The 26,493-nt window shown below is 48.4% G+C and overlaps 1 protein-coding gene across 1 annotated transcript in view; it reads left to right on the plus strand.

Moving 5' to 3' along the window:
• The window catches only part of DNAJB11 (DnaJ heat shock protein family (Hsp40) member B11), a 196,327-nt gene that overhangs the window by 53,746 nt on the left and 116,088 nt on the right, over positions 1-26,493 (plus strand). The window contains exon 4 of the mRNA XM_069615766.1: positions 2,116-2,248. Within this exon, the coding sequence (XP_069471867.1) occupies positions 2,116-2,248 (133 nt within the window). The remainder of the gene's footprint in view (positions 1-2,115; positions 2,249-26,493) is intronic.

A 26,493-nucleotide genomic window follows, 5' to 3' on the forward strand; every position in this document is an offset into this window, starting at 1 on the left:
CCAAATATACCTATATAACATAGTCTGCTTCTCTGAAAAAGCTGTCCGGTAATGGAGAGGGGATTATATTAAAGAGAGAGCAAAGAACATTCATAAGAGGATCGTAGTTTAAAGTATGTAACTTAGTTAGGTTGTTAGTGACTTGGATATGTAATTGCCATCTTCTCCACCTTCATCCCTTGGACCCCCCTGTTGTCTGCTATACTAGACCCTTTTGTTCGGATAGGAAGACTCGACTTGGCCATGTTGATCTTTAAGCCCGCAGATTCACCATGCTTAATCATAATCCCCATCATTTCCCAGAGCAACTCTCCCCTATCCTTGAGGTACCCCGATATATCATCTGCGAAAAGTGAGATTTTAAGTTTGACCTTGTCACGTTCAGTCCCTCTGTTAGGGTTACTTCGAATGGCCACTGCAGGGGGTTCGATTGGCTAGAGGAGCAGAGACAGTGGGCACCCCTGTCTTGTGCCCCATGACAAGTTAAAGGGGTTCTTGAAACTGTAGCAGTCGGAGAGATGTACGAGGCAGCCACCCACCTTTGGCAGTTCGAGCCCAGGCCCGTCCTCTCAAGGACCGTCCCCAAGAACTGCCACTCCACACGCTCAAGCGTTCTGCAAGTCTAGAGAGACTAAACCTTCCATCAACTCCCTGTTCCTGAGCTAGGTGGATCAGGTTAGTCTGCCTAATTTTTTGGGAGCCCAGTCTACCTCGTATGAACCTGACTTGGTTCCCCTGAATAAAGGGGATAGGAGGTGGTGGGGGGAGAACACCATCCAACCTGTTCCCCATGATGTTAGAAAATATTTTAACATTACCTCGCTTTGTTCGAGCCTGCTTAGGATAAGGCTTGCGGGCCGTACCGACCATGTCCACCCCCGATGCAGGGATGATTGCCATAAACGTTTTTGATTTTAGAAATAAAATGTGTGTAACTCTTTTTCTGAAAGGGAGGCAGATTAATCGGCACACCCTTTCATAATGCTACATGCCAAATTCATGGTGCACTCATGTGTCTTTGCAGTGACAGTCTCCTGACAACTCTAGCAACTGCACTGCTGTGACGGCAGAGCTGGATCAAATGCCACATGGGCAATTATGACAACTCCTGGAACAGTTCCAACAGCCAGTGGGTGCCCTAGTTCGCTTGGTGGCAAGTTAAACTGTAAATATAAGCCATGTCGCCATGTCTTATTATGACATGGTGCCTGCTAATGTTACAGAACTATAAAGTGACAAGCATTTGGCTCGCATATTAGTGTCAGCCTGGCAAGGTTATTCAGTTATGACAGGGCTGGTGTGTATTGGCCGCCTGGTCTCGTCTGGGTGTACCCACAACAACCTACTTGGGACACCTTACTTCAGGGCACAGCAGCCCCATTCGGGAGGTCCTCTGGGAACTGATGCTTCAAAGACTGCCCTGATGTAACAAAGGAACTCTCACACCAGAGTGATGATCACTTGTTCTTTTGAAGTAGGCAGACGTGGGAAGAGGAGAATTGGAGTAGTCTGAAGGGGGTCGTGGGGAGGATACATAGTCCAATTGTTCTGAAAATATATGTGGGGGGTTGGGTAATCGTGATAATTAAGATGGGGGAAGTAGGTGGGGGGTGGGAGCTGCAGGGGATACCCCCCTGCATATATTGGCATCCAAATTGAATTAAAGAAAAAAAAGTCAACAAAATCGTATTCGACTAATTGTTTTCGATGTACATCACATAGAACTGCCTGGTGGGGAGGTTTAGGCCAAGCGAGAGGCTCCACAGTCTTGTATTCTGCTAGGGCTACCCAAACTACCTGCCCCTTCCCCACTTTGTGCTGACAAAGGACTCTGGGTATGACTTCAGTAGCCAAAGGGCACTTATTACAGCAGTCCATTTAAAAAATGATTGTCTTCTCATTTGTTCAGTCTTCTGCATCCCACTTTCCAAAAGCAAATACAGCTTGTTAGTCTTTTCTATGCTTCTGGCTCACCTATGGACAAAATCAAGTCTATGCACCAGTGTCCCCATGGTGCATACCCCTTGTTACGGCAAAGCAGCATTTATGATTTGTGATGCGTATTGATTTCCGTCCTGAATTCTTTAACTCAGATGGGCATTTGTCTTTGAACAGCTTTTTTGGTGACTTTGGATTTATGTTTGGAGGCAATCCACGCCAACAAGACCGCAACATTCCAAGAGGAAGTGACATTATTGTGGATTTGGAAGTAACTCTGGAGGAAGTGTATTCTGGCAACTTTGTGGAAGTAAGTTTGAGATAATCAGCTTTGAAATTGCTACTGTCATGCTACTTAGACGTGATCTGTATGGTTTAATCTCCAATAGTTTCTATCTGGCCCCATGTCTGCATTTTCTTCCAAAGGTCATTTAAGTTTGAAGCGTCTGGACTAATACTAGCCTATGCTATTCTCAAAGGGGCAGGATGAACACTGCCTGTCCACAAAAGACCCTTGGTCACATTCTAAAACGTACTCTTAAGAAGTTATGCCAGCGTAGGCTAAGGGCGCGGTGTTGTGCGACACAGAACCGCAGGAGATGCTGGCCGATTGATATTTAGCACGTTGCGCTATGCTCACGCAGCGTATCCTTTAATGACCTCGGATCTGACCCTCCATGGCAAAGCCTGCGTAGGCTAAGGGCACAGTGGTGTGCAACGCAGGCATTTGGCGACGAAAGGGAGTGCAAGCATGCATTGCATCCATCAACCAGCAGTGACTGTAAGGTAGGGTAGGTGCGGGTAGGGGGAGGGGAGGGCGCAGCAGTTACTGTGCTCCACTAAACTGCCTGACCTCGCGTTTACTCCTTACCAACCATTAGGTTTTCCCCTCTCCTGGGTAGCCGTACTTGTGTTTTTGTGTTTCGTTGCTGTTTCTTTGCATTTCTCGTGCATTTTTCTGCATTTTCCCTATCGGTGAGATGTTCCTGTGTGTGCCTGTCACACTGCTTATTGTTGTGTCTAGGCCTTTTTCCCATTCTAATTTGTAACTGAGCCCGGTTGGCTCCCCACTGTTTCACTCCCCACAGTTGTAGTGCCCTCTGTTGACCTGTATCCGTCTGCGCTCTTCTGTTGCTTGCTATCTCCCTCTGTTCCCCTCTACCCCTTCCCTAGACCCCTCCCTGTGTTTCCTGTGTGGTGTAGCTCTGTGCATCCTTTTCTCTCCTCCTCTCCCCTGAGCTCTCCCTCGTCTATTGCACCGTCTATGGTTCTCTCAATTTCCCCCCTCTTCTCGAAATGCTATTCCATCTCCTATCCTACACCTCCCACTAAGTCTGGCAGGAAGAAGCTTAAGAAGGATACCATTGTCTCCAACCCAGGCCTTCCCATCGCTGACACCTATGTCAGTGCCTCCGCCATACAGACTCTCACTGACATCCTCTGTCGTTCCTTCTCCCAGCCTATGGACCCTTCATATGGTTGCACTTCTCTCTCCTTTTTCCTCCTCTCCCATTAAAGGTGGCACCTGGTAGGAGGTCCTCCTGGCCTCCTTGCTGTCCTCCAGAGTCATCATTAATGTCTAATCGGCACTATGGTGGTCCAGGGCCCTCGGCCCATTCTCCTCATATTTGATAGGTGCCTCCCTCGCCTCATCATTTTCCTTCCTTCTCGTGCTACCTCCGCACTGACTCCTTTGTCACCTCCCGTTACCACCTCCTTTTTCCAACTCTCTGGCCCCTCTGCCACCCCCTCCGCCACCCCCTCCCTCCACATCGGCTCCTCTGCCACTTGTATGGCTACTTCTCTCTCCTGTACCCCTCCCTGGAAATCTTTCAAAGTGGCAACTTGCTCCACGTATCTACTCAACTCTCGCTCTGTTGTCAAACAGTCCTCCGACATCTGCCATCTCCTTGAACTCCAGGACCTAGATGTTCTCACTGTCACAGAGAAATGGTTCAAGACCAGCTCCATCACAAGTTTTGACACTCTTCTCCCTGAGGGCTACAAGATCCTCTCCGAGCCCAGGCCCAATAGGCCCGGAGGCGGAGTGGCCCTGAGCTTTCCTGAGTGGATCCCTACCTCTATCATCCCCACTCGGATCCATTGCTCCTTTGAATGCCTGGCCTGTCGGCTATCTATCTCTCCTGACTTCTCTGACCTTGGCTACAATCTCCAGGCCAACTGGCCAGGTCACCACATTCTTCTCTGAATGGGCTGACCTCAGTTCCTCTCCCCTTTCCTCTTCCGCTCAGCTTCCTCTCCCTGGGGATCTGAACATCCACCTGGACTCCCCAGACCCATCCTCTGGGCTCTTCGGCAACCTCTGCTACTCTCTCTCCCTCGCCATCCTAGCCTCTGGTCCGACACACTCAGCCGGACACACCCTGGGTGTTCTCATCTCTTCAGATATCCCCTCTTAAATACTCTTACTACACTTCTCTCTTTGACTGATCACTTTCTTCTGTTTTCTCACTTAAAACTTCCTGTCCCCCTGGAAAAGTCCAACCCAGCACTGCCACCTTCCTTCACGGTCATTCGGCCTATGAAGCGAGTGTCAGTGGACGCCTTTGCCTCCACCTTCTGTCCCCCTGCGGCTGACTCCCACTCTGACAGAGCCCTTTCCAACCTTCACCTTTCTATCTCTAACACTCTTGTTCTCCTTACCCCTTTATGAGAATCCATGAGAATCCGCCTGAAGCCTGTCACCAAGTGAAACTTTTGGTTTCACTCAGACCTGGCCACTCTGAAACGCAAGTCTAGAGTAGCTGAGTGGAAGTGGGGAGCTTCCGGCACACCCTCTGACAAACTGGCCTGTCGCCTGCTCCAAAGGCAACACAGACTCTACATCTTCTCTAAAAAGAGGGTCCATGTTCATGCCTGCATCTCTGCGGCCTCTAATAACACAGCCAAACCTTTTAAAATCTGCAAGGAGCAGGCCAATCCTACTGCAGTCTCCACCTCTTCTACTCCCACCGAGGCCCTCTGTACGGCTCCGGCTTCACCACTAAAACCCAGGATATCCTGTCTGCACTATACTCTGCTTCTCTTCTCTCTCCCTCTACCTCTCAGGTGCCCCCCCCCCTCCCTTGCCTGCCCCCTCTCCTTCTCTCCTCCCTCTATCCTATAACACCTGATGATGTTTCTAGACAAGTCCGGTCTGTGAAATTGTCATCCAAACAGGTGCCCCTTGCTGCTCCAGAACCATTAAGAACAGCATTGTTTCTCTTGTTCCAGCCTTGACCGATTTCTGTAATCCCTCCTTTGGCATTGGATCTTTCCTCTCTTGGTAAGCACTCCTGTGTGCACCCGCTATTGGAAAAGCCTTCTGCCGACCCCTCCTGTCTGGCCATTTATGGCCCGAGCTCGATCACTCCGTTCCTGGGCAAACTCCTAGAGAAGTTGGATATCTTTTTATTTTTTATTTTTTTATTTTATTGGTTTGTACAAACCTTTAAAACACATAAAATTAGTCCAGACCCAATACAAAACAAAACATAAGCATGAGATAAAGTTCCATCCTTTTGACAGGGTTTGTGTCTTTAGTGCCGAAGGAGCCTTGTCAGGGAGTGATTAGTTTGCTTCGTTTGATGACTAAGCCATGTTAAGCACTACCCTAATGTCCTTGTACTTCGGTGTCAGATATCTCAAGGCTCCTTTCAATCTCGTGCAAAAACAGGGTTAACACCCTTGTCAGTTTTGTGTTTGAACCCATGAACATCAGCTGCCACCATTCTTCGGCATTCCTCAGTGGATATTCATTTAACATTTGGCCAAGATGTTTAGTTCTTAGAGATGTAAAGAAGGGGCAGAATAAGATGAGATGTTTAAGCGTTTTGTCGCAGGCTTTATAAAACCTACATATGATATTGGACTTATCCTTTCCAGCCCAGATCTTTGTTCGATCTTTAGTTCTAATCACGTTTAGGCAGAATCTCATGTATGTGGCCCTCCTCCTGTTGTCTGGGAATAAGACCACATCATTTTGCAGTTTATTGAACGCTCTTACTTCACTAGGAGCGTCCCTCATTGTTTTGGAAGTCCTTCGGTCTTCGCTGGTTTGGATCCAATCTAATTCCCAGATCTTTTTTTTTTTTTTACCAAAAGCGGATTTTCCTGCAGCGTTTTGATGTTGGTCTCATACATGGTCAGAAGCTCTTCACATTTCTTAAACCATAAAGCTAACAGTCTGGGTTCGCATTTCCAGGTTTGCTCAGTATTTTAAATTGTGGAGCAGCGTCTGGCAGCGTAGTTTTCCTAAATAAGGCCAAGGCATTCCACGTGATCCGTGCCTCAATAGATATCAAGCCTAACTCATAACGTAGGCAGGCTGTTGAGATGCTATTTGGTAGGTGTAAAATTTTCACCCAGAAGATGTGTTCTAGGGTTGGCCAGAATTCAGCTGGATATCCAAAAGCATTTTCAGCTCCATATATGAGGGATGGGACCACCTTCTGCTGGTAAAAGGTTATCACTGGCTTAAGCGAGAACTTCCCATATCTTTTGTTTAGGATCACTGCTTGAGAAGCAAAGTGTCGGCATTTTGTTTTCCCAGTCTCCATCCAAGGGCTATCATTTATGTTTGTGTTAATTTGCATGCTGACATATCTAGTGCTTTCCACCGTGGTAAGTTTTTCTTTTCCCAGATGCCATCTAAATTTGTTGTTTTTCTGGTGGCGGCCCGTTTGCAGGTTTTGCAGCGTCAAGATTTCACTTTTTGTGTTCTTGATGTGCAGACCATTGGTTTCCACATAACGTTCCATAACGAAGTTGGATATCTCCCAGCTAACCCTTCACACTGAATCTGTTGGTTGTCTCCATGATCATCAGTATGGCTTCAGAGCAGCCAGTGGCATGGAACCGGCTCTCCTGAACACCTGTGAAGATCTGCTCTCTATCCTCGACTCCAGCACTCTTTCTGTCCTCACCTTGACCTTTCCTCTGCTTTTGACTCGGTAAACCATGCCATCCTGATTAACTGACTCCGTGAGAATCTGGGCGTCGCGGATCAGGCCCTGGCATGGCTAATCTCCTTCCTCTCTGGCCGATCCTCCCAGGTCCAGCTTGGGTTCTTTCTCTCCACCACCTCTTTCTCCACATGTAGTGTTCCCCAGGGCTCTATCCTCACCCCATGGCTCTTCGATGTCTATCTGGCCCCTTCGGCTCTACTGATCTCTACCTTCTCCTCTAACTTTGTGTTCTGCGAATTACACACAGCTCTCTTTAGGTTACCCTCAGCCTCCTCCCTGCCTCGCTCATTCCCGACTGTCTATCTGCTATTTAGGCATTGTGTGCCTCCAACGATCTCTGCCTTAATGCCAGTAAGACAGAGATCTTCCTCATTGAGACCCCTGCTCCTGCTTTTCATCTCACTCTGGACGCCCTCCTTGGGCCCTCTCCCCTCACCCTACTGTGAGGCAAAAAACCTTGGGGTCATCTTAGAGTCCACACTCCTCACATCACAGACCTTGCCAAGAAAGCCCACTTCTAGCTGCACCTCAGAGTTATTCTCCCTTTCCTCACCTTCCTCCAGAGGCTCACTGTCTCCAGAGCCCTGGTTCTCTACGCTGGGCTACTGCAACAGCCTCAGCCTCTTTCTCAATCTGCCTAACTCTACTCTTCTCCCTATGTAACTTATACAGAACAGGACTGCACAACTTATCCTTGACCTCAAGCCCAAAGACTGCATCTCTCCGGCCCTGAAATCTCTCCACTGGCCTCCAGTGGCTGCAAGGATCAAATTCAAGACCCTCTACATCATCCACAAGGCTTTATGGGGCCTTGGCCCTCACCATCTTCAACTCTCTTTTTAAATACCTTCCAGCTAGAGCCCTCTGCTCATCTACCCTGCTCATCTACCCTAACTCTCTGCGGGTCAGTCGCTTCTCCAAGCAGAGAGTGGGGGAAGATCTCTCTCCTCTGCAGGAGCCTCCGTCTGGAACGGTCTCCCTGCCTATCTCCGTGTTGAGCTGGAGCTCCATAAATTCGGGAAGCTCCTCAAGACCCTCCTTTCCTTCTGTCTCTCCCCTGCTAACCTTCCCTTGCTTCTGCTCCTCCTACTCGGCTGACTGGCTGCTTGGTGCCCCCTGAGTCTTACAGGGCACCATGCCCTGCCCCGGACCAATCCTCCTGCACTTGCCGCCTGGACTACCTTGCACTGCCACCTGGCCTACCTTGCATTTCGTGGCTGGTATTGCACCCTGTTTTCCCAGCTTCCCTTGCACTTAACTCAGAGCCTGCTGCCCTTGTTGCACCCCTCCCCCCCGCACCCCTTCCCCTGCACTTGCACGATCTGAATATCACGAGGCCTAGTAACATCGTTTGTCTTGTCTTCCCTTGTTCCCGTTCCTTGCCTTGTTGCACCTTGAAACACTTGTGTATAGCCGCATAACAAATGAATCAATCAATCAATGTGCTCTTGGGTGTGGAGTGTGTCAGACTGACAAAACACAACGCAAGAAACATAATTTTAACCATAGTTTATTCATACATTCTTGGGTATGATTTCAAAATGCCTTGGATCACCATGACACTGGAAGACTTGAAAGTCTGATCACTGCAGAGCCAAAGACAGGCTTTGTTTCAGTAAGCATTTTTAACAGAAGCACAAGCCTAGGTTTGGTCAAGTATACCAAAAGGAAAAATAATTCGAGGTTGTTCTGCTTGCTTTTTAGGGGGCTATAGCAAACTTGGCAAATTCAAATTTTTGACATACAACCCCTCTCAAATGTAATTTGGGGGCTAGGAAGTAAGTAGAAGGGATTTGACAACTGTGTTTTTCTTGGGCTTGGTTCCAACATGCCCAGGCTCACCAGGAGTTGAGAAAATTCCAGACATATTCCCTGGCTCTGCAAATGCCATTCTCCAGCTATCTCTCCTTTCAGCGCTGCACCCCATAGAACACACTTCAGTCCCATGATAAATTCAGTCCAATTGTACACATGGCTCAGCCACCTTTTCCTTGTTGTGCCTCCCTGAGCTTCTTATCTTTCCTCCACCCTCATCCCAACTATGTACTCTACTTTACTCTTCCCTACCACTACTGCATGTTCTATCATAATCCTCCTTTGTCGCTCTGACAGGCAAACTGATGCCTCGCTCCTCAAGTGGTGCTTTCCCCTAGACATTTTGCTGTGCTCTCCAGCTAAACAAGGTTTTTCTCTCTGGGAATGATGCAAGTAAAAATATGTCGGGTTGTCAAACTTTAACGTGTCAGGAGGTCTTCCGCAAGTGGCGATACTGGTTCAGATTCCCACACCCTCTCAAGGGTATTCCACACAGCCGATATCTGTTAGCCATAGGGATATAGCGGCTAGCTGCTTCTTGGTTCAAATTCACAGTCAAACAAATAGTGTCCAGATGCCTCTTTTCTTAAGTTACAACTGCATAGTCTGGAATACAGCCAAGAGAATAGTTCATGGCCAATGTATTTCTGATCTGGGGTCATAGGCCCAAACTGCACCTTTTAAAGGATACAGTACCAGTCCCACTCAGAAGTGTTATTTTGCCCTTCTTTCTCTAAAGGGATATGGTGCACTTCCCACCGGCAAGCAATCCTAGTCCCTTTACGGTGCAAAGGAGCTACGGGTCCTACAACTTCTCAGCCACTGCGATTGGGTTAGTCTGCCCAGTCGACGCTAGACCTTCAAGATCTTTCCTCTCCTGGGTCTTGGTTCCTATCCCGGGGTATTCTGGTGTGCTCCTGGGGTCTGCATCTGTCCCTCAGTGTGCTGCTGGCTCCTGAAAGACTGCTTCTTCCTCTGTATCAGTGCCTATAGTGTCTGTCAGGCAAAAACCAATGAGGCTCTAAGGGAGCGTAAAGGTAAAGTGGCGGTGGGTATGACCCCTTCGAAATCCCCTTCAAGTCTCTTTAAAAAAGAAAAAAAAGTAATTCGACGTGTTGAGATTCCTCTTGACAGAACAGATCCAAAAGAAATCTCGATCCAGGAGTCATTCATGTCACTCTTCGTCAAAGAAGAGGCATTTTAGCATTTTAGATCTCCTACAACCTCTAGTGATTCCTCTCCTGAGAAGATCACATGCCTGACCAAGTCCTCCATGCCGGCTCAGTGGGAAGAGTTTTGGAGAGAGATGCTAAAAATATTGGAGAAGGAGGCCCCAAACCCCTCGAAGAGAAGCCATGCCCCGGTCACTCGGCATAAAGACGACAAAGGGAAGTTGAAGGCTAAATCCAGTTCACCCTCGAGCCTGGGATGCAGGCCAGAATCCCATCGGGAGCCATCAAGGCCTCAAACCGATGAGAAATCGTAGAGGGCTTCGATAAGTCGAGAATCCAGCCCTTCGAGTGCATTATCAATGAAAAAGATGTTGAGAACTTTGACACTAACAAAGCCTATGGCATCAGATTCTACAACGCCTGTGTGAAGAACATAGACGTCAGGGCCGAAAGCTTCAATGTCATTGGCCTCCTAGCCGTCATCAACGGGAGGTTTGCAGCCATCGAAGCTGCCAACGGCACAAGCAAATGTTGAAAAAGCACATGTTGATAGCACTCCATCTATGGCCCAACTCCTGTTTCCAGGCCAGGTAACCTAGTGGAGAGAACGGCTGCTGAGCCACTTCATCTGTGTGTAGAATAATCAGGCTGTATGAACAACTATTTTGGTGCGTTTTCTGTGTGAAGGACCCTGAATCTGTCCTAGTTTTGTTACTGAACAGTCTCAGGAGGATTTTTATCTTTTCGACTAATGTGGTAGGAGGCTGTATGTTTTGCAGGCTTTTCTGGGTTTTGTACATTATTTTTACTCCCAACCAGTGTTAATCCAAAGCCTTACTGACAGGGTGTTTCTGTTTTTTGTGTTCGTCCTTAAGAGTCCTTAATAGGCCCAAGGAAGGGGTGTACCCCATGGTGTTCCAAAGTGTGTGCACCCCTCTGTTAGTCATTTTGCTAGGCTTTTGGTAGCTTTACTTTGTGTATTATAGCTGCAACCTCATGGAAACCATTTTACATGTCTGTGGTCCTGGTGAGTCACTCCTATATTCACAAAATGGAGGTTGACTTTGTCTCGAAGCTCCTGAGGAGTCACATGACTATTGTGGTGGTGGCCATATTTGTTAACAGTGTGCCTGCATCCCAGTACTGGGGTATAAGGCCACTGTGAATTCAGTTCTGATTAACATATGCCTATCGTGGATTCCCTTATTTTGCATGTGCAAGCCCTTTCTAAGTGCCCAGGTGTCTTTGGAAGGATGGTCAGCCACCCCTCTGTGTTTTAATGTTGTACGGCATGTGATTGGGTGCAGTGTTCACCTGCCTCCAAAGGGGAATAAAAACCAACCACCTTTCCCACTCATCTTATCTACTGCTGCCACAAGGAACGACCAACACTCTGCACCAGCACCTTTGACACTTCACCTAATCCAACAGCGAATTTCTGCCTCTCCAAAGGACCAGAAGGAACCAACTGCACCTCTGATTCAGTGGGGACAAGTGGATCACCTCTTTTTCTTGAAGGACCGTTCTCCCTGAAGCTAATGAACCCTGCCTGCATTGCTGGATCCAGAAGTGAGATCCCTTTGCTGCTGCAGCCCCGAGAACTCATTGAGCCATCTGGACCTGAGATTCTTCATGGAAGGGCACCTGGCAGGCGTCCTGGTACCATCTTCTCCCATCTGAGAATCACCAGGGACTCATGCCGACATTCGATTTTCAACCACACCAACAAACAATATCTTCAGGTCTTTTGTAGTTGGCCTTTCTCTAGTGCATCTCCATGTGTGAATCTCAAACAATTGTACTTGCCTTGGTGTCTTCGCAATGAAATCCCATCCTCAAAAGCCTGAAATTCTGAGCCTAAGGGCGACAGAGGAACCCTACATCCCGGACTACTGCTGACCACAGCTTCTTTGCCTTTCTGCTCCTCTGGCTCAGACAGGCCACGCGGGAGCCACTGAATCTTCAATAATCGCCATGGTCAAGGGTTTTGCAGTCCCTCCTGCACCTGTGACGTCGCTAGAACCTTCGGTAGTCGCCAAACACGCCTTATGACTGCCCCTGGAAACAGCAACACCTCATTGTGCAGAAATGCTTCTTGGATATTGCTCTACTGACTCTCCAGTACTGCTGTCAAGTCTGTGTTGTAAACCACGCTTTAGCTCCTGAAGCTACTCCTTGGTTTACTCTTTGGGAATAAGCACATTGTCCAAAGTAACCTGTCCTGCAAAAGCCTCCCTAACAATGCACAAACTGTTTGCCATTGGCCTCTTTACAAATACATCTTTACTGCCCTTGGTAGAAACGCATTTTGCTTGGCTGTATCTGCATTTTCCTATCTAGGAAAGATTGTTTTTGCTGAACTTTTGATAACTCCAGAAAACGTTCTACTTACATGCTACAGTTTTGCATATTTGTTTTCATCATCAAATTAGCTTTATTTCGGCACTAGGCCATACAAGCATATAGATCAAAAATATCATAAAAGGGTTAAAACACACAATAATTAGAATTGATTTACAGCTAATAAATAAACAGATTTGGCAGTATGTGTCCGCCACTGTTTGAAGTGCGATTGTTACTGTGCAGTTCAACTCATTACATAATTTTTCCCTGCAGGTCTTTGGATTGAGATATATATGAATTTTATTTACCAATAATCATTTGCCAATAATCATTTGCCAGAACACATGAGGCACATCACATTTCATGAGTTATCAGGTCTTAGGTGGGCGTGCTTTATGGCATTTCAGATTTGTTTTGTAAAGTTCATCTACCTGTTGGTGTAGTGTTTTTATTTCCTGATTTTTCTATATACAAAATATATTCATATTTGTATAAAAATATAGTGTGTAGACCGTCTGTCTTTGGGTAGTTGTGAAGAGTGCACTGTATTTCCTAACCACCAGTCTCCCATAAGAGCTAAACCTGGGCTGTTCTGCCATTTTACCCATTAGTGAGCCTACGGACACTTAAGGGAGTTCTGTTTCGGTACCCAACACAACTAACTAGGGTGCTTCTCGTTAGTTGTGAGGTTCAAATAATAGTCTGCCCTCCGTCCAAAACTAAGCAACTCTGACCCTATCGTCAATGTAAAGCAACTCAAGATCAGGAGAATGACTCCCTACTCCTGGGACTTCTTTCTAAGCAAGGTCTTCTCAATATAAGATTTTTAAATGGTTCTTGGCGATCAACTGCAACAGTTCATTCAGTACACTTTTTTAAAAAACAATTTTATTGATTTATTCAAACAAAAAAACAATACAAACCAAACACGCAGTGTATTTATCAACAGCTCAGTTGTACATTGCTTAATTTCGGTCACTGCTCCCCTTATCCCACCCCCCATTACGAGCCTATTTATTCCCATACTCTGTTTGTTTCTGCATCACGTGGTAGGGTCTCCCTTTCTGTGGGTTCTGTCAGATCTTGTATCGTTCCAAACAATTCTGCTATTAATGATTTCCATGCCATCAGGGTTCCGCCTCCTCCTCTCCCCCCTACATTGCTCGCCTCTTGCCATACCATGGTTTCTGCCTCCGCCCATTTCTGCAACTGTTTCCACCACACCTCCACCCATGGTCTGTGACATGTCTTCCATCCCATGGCAATCCTTCTTTTTTTGCAAGCACATATGCTAGATCTTTCAATTTACTTAACATGCTTTAAGTTTCTGCGATCTGGGGAACACCCCCAGCAAGCAGGCCCAGACTGTATCTATAATAATCGTGACCCCCTTTTCCGCTAGTTTCTGTGCTACTTCACCCCAGAAATGCTCAATAACCGGGCATGACCAAAACATGTGTACCATGCCAGCCTTTTCTTCATCGCATTTGGGACATGCTTGTCATCCAGCATTTTCAAACCTAGATATTCCCTGGGGTGTCATATATGCCCTGTGCGTAATATATAGTTGTATCTGTTTTAATCTCGCATTCCTCAACACCTTCTTGTGGTGCCCCAGGGCACGTTCCCACATCCCCTCCTCTATCGGGGCTCCTACTTCCGCTTCCCAGTCTAGTCTCAATTGTGTTAATTCCTTCCCAACCTTAGACATCATCATCTCGTACAGTCTAGAGATCTTGTGCCCCCCTTCCGTTATGTCATATATCGTATCTATGGTAGCATCTGGTTCTTCTTCCAGTATCGTTTCGGGCCACGTTCTCCTAATCCTCTGCACCATTCTTTGATACGTAATATATTGGCCCGTATGTAACCCTGTTTCTTCCCTCAGCACTTCAAAATCTACGATGGTCCCCTCTCGCCAGATATCCCCCATTGTTACTAACCCCACCGATTCCCAGTGGTTCCCGATTATCATCCTTAGCTGCTTATCTTCCCCCTGCCAGTGCAACTAGTGGTACCTGCTGGGAGCATGGCAATGGGTTCTCCATCAACCGGCATGCCCGGCGCCACATCTTCCACCCAAGCATCATCATTTTAGGGCGCTCTTCCATTTCTGTCTTGGGCAGCCAGATCATCTCTCCTAAGTAAAATGGAGCACAATCATGTCCAAACAACCTGGATTCGGGGGTCACTTCATCTGAGAACCATTTGGCGATATACTGCAGTTGACTCGCTACATAATAGACCTCATAATTAGGCAGTTTTATCCCCCCTTTTTCATAAAAGTTCTGCAGCTTCCATAATGCCACTCTATTCTGCGTGCCATGCCACAGGAAATCCCTACACATGCTGTTCAGTTTAGTGAAAAACTTCTTGGGTATAAGGTATGGAATATTCCCAAAATAGTGCAGGAGCCTAGGTAGGACCACTATCTTAAGCATTGCCCCACGTCCCATCATTGCTAGGGCCAACTTCACCCAGATTTTCATACAATTCTCGATTTTCTTAATGGCTACCTCAGTGTTGTGCCTGTGCTCCTCTTCCACTGTGTGGTACATGTCTATCCCAAGATAACGGAAAGTACTAAGCACCCATGGTATTTGTAACACCGGTCCGTCCCACAGGAATTCCCCTATAACTGCCTAACGGGAAAATACTAGATTTTTGAGGATTCACCGCTATACCAGACAGCCCCGCATATCTCTCCATCACTTCCAAGATGTACTGGAGATTTTCCTCCGGGTGCCTCAAGTACAGCAGCAAGTCGTTGTCATGATGCATACCCCCGGGCATCTAGACCACGTCCATCAGCCCCGGGAGCAGGCATCATGTTGCCTTGAGAAAACCCGGCAACCCCTGTTAGGTGCTGCCTGGGTTCAGTCCTGGTGCCTATGGTGCCAGGCTCATATGGGACATCAGTCCTGGCGCCATAGGTGCCAGGCTCATAGGTGCACACTTACCTGATGCAGGCCATGCTGCAAGAAGATCCAAACCCATGTGAGGCCTGGAAGGGACTACTTTACCTTAGGGACTATTTTGTTACTCGGGTGTGGTCGGATTGGGAATACCTACCTGGGACTACTTTGGAAGCTATTTAAACCACGCCCGAAGAGCAGCACATGCTTCGCATTATTCTGCATCCAGCAGCGTAACGTTCACCTTGCCAGCAGCAGCATCCAGCCTTCTGCCACACCCGCCTCGAACCTGGAGCACCTAGAAAGAAGGAAAGAAGCAAATGTTAGGACAAGAGTATTACCTGATTTCTTACCTGATTCCGGATTCATCGCATCCTCAAACCAGAGGAAAGACTTTGTTTTAAACGCGTCGCATCGCAGCAGCAGCGCCGCGCCATACTCACCGTTCCACGCAGCATTTCTTCGATCCGGCGCTGTCTCCATCTTTACATCGCCGAATCCCGGCACCTACGAGGGACAAGAAACAACAAGGTGAACAGAGAGAACAGACAGAGACAATCTCTTTAGCCGCCATATGCTTACCTGATTTTACCGCCGGAGGTATTATTCATCAGCACGCCACATCTTCTTATGCCGCACCTGTAAGAAAAGGAGAAAGCAGCAAGTTTAACCCTTGGCATTATTTACCGGACAGTGTTGGGTAACACAGACTTTTACCGGAGCGCTTTCAGCAGTCAATCTTCTTATTGGGTCAAAGTTGCAAGATAAAAGAGGAATTGGGCAGGAGTGAATTCCAGACATTTTGAACTCTTACGAACTATATACTTACGGCTCTTTGCCAGGACCTTTTGGAGTCAGGATTCGTCTACAACTCTTCCAATATCTTCAGGACAGTGAAGTAACTGGTCATCAACGCGCCCCTGCGTGCTTCGCAGGATGGAGGGCTAATCCTTCAAGAATATAAGGTGAGATTGCTGAGAGGGCACAGAGGTGATTAGTGGGGAGGACAGTGGGGGTGCTATCACTTGAATCCACAAGTGGCTAAATCCATCTCTCCACTTGTAGGAGAATATTTCTATGGGTCAAGCAGACAAGATTAGGAGGGCAGATCCAGTCAGTCATCGCTGAACTAAGCATCATGTGGGTGGAGGCCGCAACAGTCCGGGTCCGATCGACGCCCCTGTGGGAGCCAGGTGAGCGTAACAGTCGTCCGCATATAAGGAGATCAAGTGTCGTTTCCCACCCACCGCGATGCCTATAGTATCGTATTGTTGTCTAAGGTATATTGCTAGGGGCTCCAGAGCTAGTATATAGAGCATTGGGGACCATGGACATCCCTGTCTGGTGCCTCTACAAAGTTGCCATCTTCCGGATATCACTGATCCTGTTCTAACCCTGGCCAACGGTTCACTATATAGCATCTTCGCCCACCTTATATATCCAGGCCCCATTCCGTAGCCCGTCAGGCCCGCCAGCAGCCATGTCCACTTAACTGAATCGAAAGCCTTTACTACGCCCAAGGACACAATTGCCATTTAGCCCTCGTTCCTGCTCCCCAATTCAACAACCCGTTGGAGTCGTCTATGATTATGAGTTATATTCCTATTCGGGATAGCCCGTCTGGTCGGGGTGTATTAGTTTGCCAATAACTGTCCGCAGTCTGTTTGCCAAGACAGCCGTCAATATCTTGCTTTCTTGGTTCAACATCATCATCAAAGGTCTGTAGGAGCCACAGCTATGCCCAGGCCTATTGGGTTTGGGAAGCTGTATTATGATCGCTTCTCTAAGTGACTCTGGCAGCCGTCCCACCTCAAACGCTTCATTTAACATTTCTAACATTGGGGGGAGCACTTCTTCTTTGTATACTTTATAAAATTCACTTGGGAACCCGTCAGCCCCCGGAGTCTTACTAGTGGGCAACTGCCTCACCACTTCTTCCAACTCCTCTGAAGTAATCGGTGCATCCAGCTCCTCTCTTTCCTCAGCACTTATCTTAGGCAGTCCTATGTCTTCCAGTGTTTATCGTCCCATGACTACTCCCCTCCTCATCCCCATATAATAACCTATAATAATCTGCAAACTCCTCGGCTACACTACCATCTTCTCTCATTATCGTTCTAATCGTGGGTCTGGGGGTTTCGCTCTTGGATAACCATGCCAAAAGCCTTCCTGTTTTATCCCCTCCCGCATTCTGTCTCTCTATATATATTTTTTTATAGTTGAGGTTACACAGTCTTTCCCATTGCCTTGCACATTTCTACTGCAGTTTAAGTATCAGCTCCATATCTCCCTTCATGTTACTTCCACCTCTCAATGCGTTTTCCAGTTCCCTTTCTGTTTCTTGTAGGTCAGCCAAGATCCCACCTTGCAGGCCTTTAGATTTTGCGATGGCTATGCCTCTCATCCCAACCTTGAAGGCTCCCCATAATGTGCTCGCCGAGTCCACGCTACCAGTATTCATCTCAAAGTAGTTTATAATCTTCTCCCTCATATCCTCCCTAAAAAAGGGATCCTTAAGTGCCTCTGCCCCGAGGCGTCATGTCGGAATCCTTGCTTTCAGGGGGCAGTATTGCCATCCGAGGACCAGGGGTGAGTGGTCCGAAAGGGCCCTCACTTTATATTCTGCCTGTGTAATCGCTGTTATTACCGCCGATGTAGCAAAGACATAGTCCAGCCTTGTATGTAACTGCTGCGGGGTGTAATAATGCGAGTATTGCCTTTCTTGGGGGTGTCTCGTCCTCCACACATATGCCAGACCAAAGTTGTTTAGTAGTGTCTGCAACGCTTTAGCAGCTGGGGTGGGTCTATCCATCTTCCCATCTGATCTATCCACCCTAGGGTTTAATACGCAGTTAAAGTCCCCACCCTACATCACCGCGCTCCCCATACACATGGTAAGGTTAGTATGGCGTATGGATTTACAATACTTATCTCCCTATTCTCCACTAATCCCCTCATTATGACCATCCTCCCATCCGTCTCCGCCATTTCCTGCAACAGTTGAAACGGGACATGCGGCGCCACCTAGATGAGCACTCCCCTAGCATAAGCAGAATATGACGAGTCCTCCACAACCCCTTTCCATTTCTTCACAACCATCTCCATCTTTTCCCGTGTCAGGTGAGTCTCCTGCAACAGTGCAATGTCTATCTTTTGTCTGCGCAGGTACAGCATGACATTGTTACTCTTTAGATAACTATTAAGTCCCCTGACATTCCACGTAATTACTTTAAGGTCCCCCATGGCCCATTAGAGTTCCCCCTCACCCCCCACCGGTGCAGTCCAGATCCAACTTCCATCTCAGTCTATATAGGCTTGTTCCCCATTTCAAACTTCCCTTAACTACAAACACCCCAAACTCCCCTTCCCCTCTCCCTCCCACCTCCCTTCCCTTCCCCAACTTTACCCCCCCAACTGTTGCCCATCTCCATTCCGTGGAACTTAGGCACCCCCGCATCTAGCTCTTTCTGGCAATAGCCTGTACTCGAAGCTCAGCAGGGTGAGGTCGCCCTAATGGCTATACTGCTACTTCTACTATTACTTGGGGGGGGGGGGGGGGGGTTGGGCGGGCGGGAGGGGGTAAGGTGCCTGTGTTCTGCCGCTCCTTTTTGCTGCAATTCAGCCACATACTACTATTCAATTTGCTCATATATTCAATACTCTATATTCCAGTCCGTTACACATCAGCAGAATCAAGGATATCATAACCTGGCTTCAACACTACCCATCCCTACACCTCTATATGTGTCTTTATCAAGTCTCTACTGGGATACCTCGCAGTGTGGTATACCAGTATGCATAGTGTGCCTCAGTCACTTATCTTGCTCTTCTTGGGCCCGTTCCGCATCTTGTTCCGGGCAGCCCTGTAGGTCCAGCCATGTTGCAGCTTCCTTTGGGGTGTCAAAGAAGAACATTCTACTTTTGTGCAGAACTTTCAATCTTGCAGGGTACAGGAGCATATATTTGATGCCAGCCGTGCGCAGCCTCCTCTTCACCGCTACATAGCTATACCTCTGCCTCTGGACCAGCATTGTATAATCAGGATAAGCTGTAATAGTAGCCGAGGCTCTTTCAATCGTTCCCCCTTTTCTAAAGTACTCCAAAACCTTCTCGCAATCTTTATAGTTCAGTATCTTGGCAATTATTACGCGGGGAGGGGCTCCAGGCTTTGGTTTGCTCATGAGGGCTCTATGCGCTCGCTCCACTGTGAATCCTTGCGAGAGTTTATCGGGCCCTATTTCCTGCAGGATCATATTCTCCACATAATCCATAGGGTCCTGGCCGCCTCCTCCTTCCGACAGACCAACCACACAAATGTTATTCTGGCTCGCTCTTCCTTCGGCCTCCTCTGCGCGGTTCTCCAGGTTAGCCACTTGCTGCTTTAGTATGTGGACCTCCTTTGCGTTCTCACTGCTGGTGGCCGTGTTAGTTTTGACCGCACTTTCCAGGCTGCTCGTTCTGTCTGCCAGCGCCCTGACATCTTGTCGCAGCAGGTTGACTTCTATCCGCACTGCGTCTATATTAGCCTCCAAGGAGGTCCTTAGATCCGCCATTGCTCTCCCCCATGAGTCTTAGTTCCGTTATTGCTGTTAATATCTGGTGGTTTTCAGTTCCCAGGGAGCTTTCCGTGGGTACATTTGCGCCAGTGTGCGTCGACGACACTGGAGACTGCTGTGTCTTAGCAAACGCATCCATCGTGTGTTGTTTGCTTTTGCCCTTGACCACTCTCCCTGTCATCTTGTGATCTGGATCAAGTGTCCCAGGCCGCTCTGTCCGTGGCGTAGCAATTCTATTACTCTGTTTCGGCATGATGCCAGCGTGTCACTCCAGGCCTGGGCTGTTATCTTTGGAGTGCCCCGTGTGGATTTGTGTGCGCTGAGCTATATATTCGGGTGGGTTGTGTCCTCCCACGTTTCCAATTGGCCTTACTGCCTCCTGTAGATCGCTACTGGTCCCAGTTGGACCATCAATCTCTTGGGCTCCTTATATTTGACGCCTTCTATCTGTGTCCACTGGGGCCATTTCCATGCCATCTGCCACCCAGCGCAGTTTTATACCTTGTGCTCTTCCATGTCGGCACTTAATGTGCAGCCATTGCACTCTTCGGGGCCATCTGCCTTTAATTGACGCTTCAGGGATAGTGCGGCGGAGAAGCCACAGAGACATATGCCTCAGACAGAGCGGGAAGGGCTTTTCTTTCCCTTGGCCTCTGGCACTTTTATTTAGTGAGCACGATGGTATAGTTCCGTTTGTAAGAGGTGCTCAATGGGCACCCCCAATAGCTGATGGCTGCCATCGTCAGTGTTTCGCCACAGGTCCCAGGTCCCATACGTACTTATGGGCAAAGGTATCTCCAGTGGACCGCGCTAGCTCTTCTCCCTCAGCGCGGTTCCTACGTTGCTTTTACTCTGCAGAACCACCGTGTTTCCTTCCTCAGTTCTGCTTTGGCGTGCCACTCGTGTTTGCCGGAATTTCACTCAGTGTGAAACCACTCTGTGCAGCTCCCCTGGATCTCGCACCGCACGACTTGCCCCACAGCGAGCGGCCGGGGGACTCACGATATTCCTTCAGGGCTTCACCCTGGCTTTAACAGCTTCTACACCCAGCTGTTGTTCGCTGCGAGCGCCTCCCCGCCCCAATAAATCTAATATTTAGTATTGGGTGCACGGAGCCAGGGGCGATTTGTTGTGTGGCCCATGCCGTTGTGCTCCCACTTGTATGCTGGCAGCACTTCGTTCCAGCTATTCCCATCCGATCTCGCTTGCCACGTGGGAGAAGTGCCCGGCAAGCAGCGCCGGTCCCTCTCAGTTCGGTCTGGCTGCTGGTGATTATTCGAGGCAGCGAGCCTCTGTGCACCGATCTCGCTCGCACGGGTGCCTTTATATTCATAGAGCGCTTGGTGCGCGATCATGGAACCTCAGTTCCTTGTTGGTCCTGCGACCTGTAACTGTTCTCCGCACGGGTCATCCACACTCCTCAGATCCTCAAATGCAGCCCCCGTATCCAGAAGCACACTCACCCGCGGGCGGCAGGGAGCCGCAGGCTCGACAATCCTGTATAGCTGGGGGGCGCCGCACGGGCTCCAGATGCCGGTCCTCACCCTTCCGCACATGCGGTCACCGCACTCGCGACCTGGGTCCGCCTGTCACACCGGGCCCCTCACGATGGCTCTGCGCCCTCGCTGGTGGTCCCCGCTCACCGTTCCGGGCGCAAAGATCCACACGACCTCCAAGGGACAGTGTCTCCTTATCCGCTTCGCACTCGGGTCTGCAACTTTGTTCTCACTGCTGTGGCTGCACCTCTTTTGTTCTCCGCATTTTGGATACTTTGTTTCGGAGCAGCCGAATGCTTCGAAGTCAATTTCAGTTCTGTTGCTTAGTCCGATTTACTTGGCTTTTGTAGTTGTGGCAGGGGACCCATTCACACACCAGTGTCTCTATTCCTGAAGCAGCTTATCCATATTTAGTTATTTAGTGCATGTTCTCACGAATCAATGTCGGATCCACGGAGCAGCTCTCTCAGGCACGTCCTATTCCATGGCCAGTTAGCCACTCCCCCAGTTCATTCAGTACACTTACGTTATGCACACTTATAAAGCGCATCGGTCGCCCGAAGGCATCATGGAGCTACACCTAGAAAGTACAATGCCCACTCAATGCAGCCGAATCAGAACAGAAAAGTTTTCAATGCCCGACGAAACAGCAGGTGGGCCTCAATGGCACGTAAAGCCCGGGGAAGAGAATTCCAAACACGTGCAGCTACCACAGAAAAAGCATGACCCCCCACCCGAGTGTTAGGGAGAATTCTCTCTTTAGGCTGATTTTCCTAACCTAGTGAGTCCCTCAGCAGTTTTGCTGGATTTCTGGAGTTTGTTTTTTTTCTCCTGCCAAGAGTGAGACTCTTTCTCCCACTTTTGGACATGATTTATGGTGGTCCTTTGACTGTTAATGTGTTTTCTGGGCTATGGGGTCCTTTACTCCATAGGGTCTCATGTGTTTTTACTATGTGTGTTACACAGCACCCTCCGTGCAGTAACACAGAGGTGTCATAGTGACACCCAACCCTAGACTCCATACCCTGGGACTGACTACTGTCTCCCAGGGCATGTAAAGTCCCCATTGGCTTTACTAGTCCCAAATTATTAACAAAAACCAGTGCAAACCATCATATTGTGGACGTACTGGTCGGGGCAATTCGATTGCCCCGGGGTCTGTTAGTCGAGGGGGCACGTCTCCGTCCCCCCTGATCGAGTTTTGGCTGGTGGCAGTGGAAACTACTTTTTATATTCGACCGCGAATATTTCCCTATGGGATTTTCCCATTGTTCGAGGCTACCAACTTTAATTATTTAATTCTCATAGCCTCGAACATACCGCCGGTTTATTTAATTAATATTAATTCTCCGGTTGGTATTTTTTGCCAGGACTCGAAATGGCATTTGTGTTCTCTTCTGTGACTCCAACCCAAGTCGAGCCCTTTGTTCCACTTTTTGGCAGGCTTCTCCACAGAAGCCTCCAAAAGTGGTGCCACTCTGTCTGGGTACCACAGGGGGTGTGGGAGGGGTTTTGGCACCCTGGACTGAGTTACCTTGGTAACTCAAGTCGCACTCTTATGTGATTGGCCCAAGTGGTGAGCCGGCCGGCTCGCCACTTACATGTTTCATTGACAGCTAGGCTGAGTGAATGGGGGTATACTGCATAAAAGCAGGGCTTTGGGGACTGGAACTTCAGAAGTCGACACAGGACCTGAGAATCTGACGAGGGAGAAGCTGAGCCGACATACCACGACGACACCACCGGTGGAGCCCTGCGGAACCGACTCGCCACTTCCCGATGACAGAGAAGATCTCCTGGCTGGAGAGGCTTCTTCCCCTGACTGGTGGGCACAACCAGTTTACCTTCTTTTCTTCGCACCCCAGACCGGTTTGTGGTCGAACTGCCCGTGCCAAGCACCCCGGCAGCCGGATAGCCACTTACCACTGAACCGCGAATCAACGGACCGCTCCTTGTACCTGAGAAACTCCGCGGCTGGTTTCTTCCCTGGCAGTGCAACGGACTCCTGTCTTCTGCCCGACGAGATCCTCTCTTCCCCCGGACGAAGCACCGACTTGCATCCGCTGCCAGGAACAACTGCCCCCGCTGGAGTGTTCTCACCACTTTAAGGTACCGTGTCCGCCAGGCCTCCCTTTCTAAAGATTGCTACAAGGTAATAACTCCTTAACTTTCTGGACTGGGCTGGCCGCTTTGACCCTCTAACTGGTCCCTTTCTTTGGTCCAACTCTTTTTTGAACCGTTACAAGACTCTTGTGCACTGCAACTGTGTGACCTTGGACACATTTCTTTTTGTTACTCTTAAAGCGGATCCGGCCTACTGACTCTGAATTCACGGTGTTACTTTGCCTTCCTCTCTTGTTGTGTTCGTGAAAAGTGTTGGGATCTGTTTCAATTTATTCTCTGCTTTTCTCTCCCTTTTTAACACGAATTATTAGAGTGCCATCTACGTTAAGCGCTCACCGCTGTCTGAAAATAAGTGGGGCTTTACTTAAGACTTGTCTAATATTCTTTTAAGGGAGTGTATATCTTTTAGTGACCGTGTTTTTGAATTGCTTACTATTAGTGCCTGTGTGTTTTTCTAGATGTGGTTTTAAATAAATAATTATATCTCTTTTACACCACGTCCTGTTCAGTGTTTACTTGTTCTATTGTGTTCTCTTGACCTATTGTGAATACTCTGTATACTGCCTAACTCTTCTTGAGCGAAGTCTAACTGCTCAGCCACAGCTACCAAGTGAATCTGTGTGGTACAGACTGCTACCAAGTGGGTTTACTGCCAAACACCTGTAGTCCTAAATCTTTTGCAGTGGTCCCAGAGGGAACTGCACAGGTTTCTGCCCAACACCGAGAGAGCCTAATCCTAAGAATGTAAATGGTGAGAGAGTCCTGAGAGCGCAATACTCTCTAAGGACATAGGGACTGTTTTTCTCTTGCAGATATTCTGCCTCATTTTTATAAAAAGCTCTGTGAACCAAGCACAGAGACTTGAACCTCACCCGTTGCTCGACAGGAAGCCAGTGGAGCCGACGGAGAACCAGAGACATGTTGGAGCCATAGGGTGGATGAAGTATCGCACTAGCAGCCATGTTCTGCAACAATTGAAGCCGGTGCAATAAGTAATGAGTGGCCAGATAAAGCACATTGTAGTATCAGTTCCGCTGATGACTAGGGCAGAAACGACTGGCGCATGAAACTTAGTAGGTAAGTAGGATAAAACTTTACAAAGGGTGCACAATTTATAGTGACACCTTTACGGCAGGTCCTTGACACCTGCTCAGACATGGAAAGAGAGGCCATAGTCTGAATGCCTAGGTCCTTAACTGACCAAACTGGTTCAGGAAAAGGGCCAAGACTGGCAGGCCAAAACTCTGGGGTACAAAACAAAGCAGGGTTCGCTGTGCCAACCACCAGAACCTCAGTTTTCCCACTGTTCAATTTCACCCAGTTTTTGGCCATCAATTCCCCCACGACCTCAAGGCAACTCCTAAGCCAACCTGCCATCTCAGGCCGTGATAAATCGAGACGCAGTAAAATATGCATGTCGTCGGCGTCAGAGTATCGACGGAAGCCGTGCGCATGGATGATACCAGGAGAGCCTGGATTTAAACGTTAAATAAGGTGGGCGATACAGAGGCGCCTTTTGGGACTCCACATAGAAGTGGCTGGGAGAGGAATGGTGGCAGGGACATGGATTGAGTGCGTCCTGACAAGGAGGAAAACCAGGCCAGTACCTGACCTGACCTGACCTGACAAGCCAGCGGAGGAGAGGGGGGAGACCAAGGTGGGGTGGTCAATGGCATCAAAAGCCGCCGATAGGTCTAATAGAATGAGAGCCCCCACGACTCCCTGGTCCACATCCGCTCCAGGTCATCCACAACTGACACCAGGACAGATTCTGTGCCTCGGCCTGGCCGAAAGCTGTATTGAAAAGGGTCAAAAAAGGATGACGTTTCCAGAAAAGTAGTTAAGAGATGAGAGACCAGAGATTCAAGTAATTTCATAAGGAAGGGAAGCAAAGAAATGGGACGAAAGTTAGAAGGAACAGTTTGTTTAGAAGAGGAACGACAAGAGCATGCTTAAGGCCAGCAGGGATATTCAGTGAGGCAAAGAAATCATTAACTGCCATAACCAGCAGCGGAGTGATCGTGCCTGACACATCTTTCAAGATGGATAGGGTCAGAGGGAGAGAATTATTTTAAACCATAAATAGCAGCTAGGATCTCCTGGGCTGAGAAGAAAGGAAAAGTGGAGCAGTCAGCCTTGGTTCTGCTTTCCCTAAGGGTAGAGGGAGACAAGTTGGACTGGGAGCAAGCCATGTCAATCGCACAACGAATGGTGGCTATTTTTGTTTCGAAAAACAGTCTCCCAGCGCCTGAGAAGAGGGAGCGCTGGCCTGTGTTTGCACAGATAAGGACTGAACGGCCTCAAATGGGGCTTTAGGATGATTCATGGCTTGTTCAATCTTATCATTAAAGAATGATTGTTTAGCCGCTTTAATGGCTGTATGATAGTTTACCGTAGCAAGACGAGCGAGAGTTTTATCATCTGCTAAATATCCCGTTCACTGCCTGCCTGCATCGAAGTTTGAGGTCTTTGAGTTCAGCCGTAAACCAGGGTTCAGAGTGGCGATTTTTCACCAGACAAAGTTTAAGCAGAGCCAGCGACTCTGCTGCAGATTGAAGTGACTGGGACAAAGACACCAGCGTGCAATCAGGGGAATTAGCACAGCTGTTAACAATCAAAGTACTGAGATCCTGGGTACAGCCAGTATGCCAGGCACGCTTCAGAATAAACTGTCGGGTGGGGGCAGAAGGGAAAGCTCGAGCTGTACTGAAAAAAGGCACCACTATGCAATAGGACCAAGTAACAGGAAGCGCCGGTAATACAGATGCCAAGTAAGGGAGGGGAGGGGGGGGGGGCATAGATGAAATCAAGAATATTGCCCAATTGATGGGTGTCATATGCGACCTGCTGAGAGATGCCAAGGTCAAATATCGATGTCACGAAGCGGGTGGCCAGAAGACAATTTAGCTTATTAGCCGGGTGGTTAAAATCCCTGATAATGATCAAGTTTGCTATTGCAAAGCAGCCACAAGCAGAGGGAACTCGGAGCAAAAAAAAAGTCATCGCTGGAGGTTGCAGGGGGGGGGGGGGTGGGAGGTTGCGATACACCAAGAGGGCAAATAGAGTGTTTGTTTGTGGCAGAAACCGAAATATGAACATGGATACTATTTATTTTCAAAGAATGTAGGACAGGGAGGACTGATACTTTAAATTGACTATTGTAGATC

The sequence above is a fragment of the Ambystoma mexicanum genome, chromosome 9, assembly GCF_040938575.1.
Source record: "Ambystoma mexicanum isolate Mex_15411 chromosome 9, UKY_AmexF1_1, whole genome shotgun sequence".
Lineage (NCBI taxonomy): Eukaryota > Metazoa > Chordata > Amphibia > Caudata > Ambystomatidae > Ambystoma > Ambystoma mexicanum.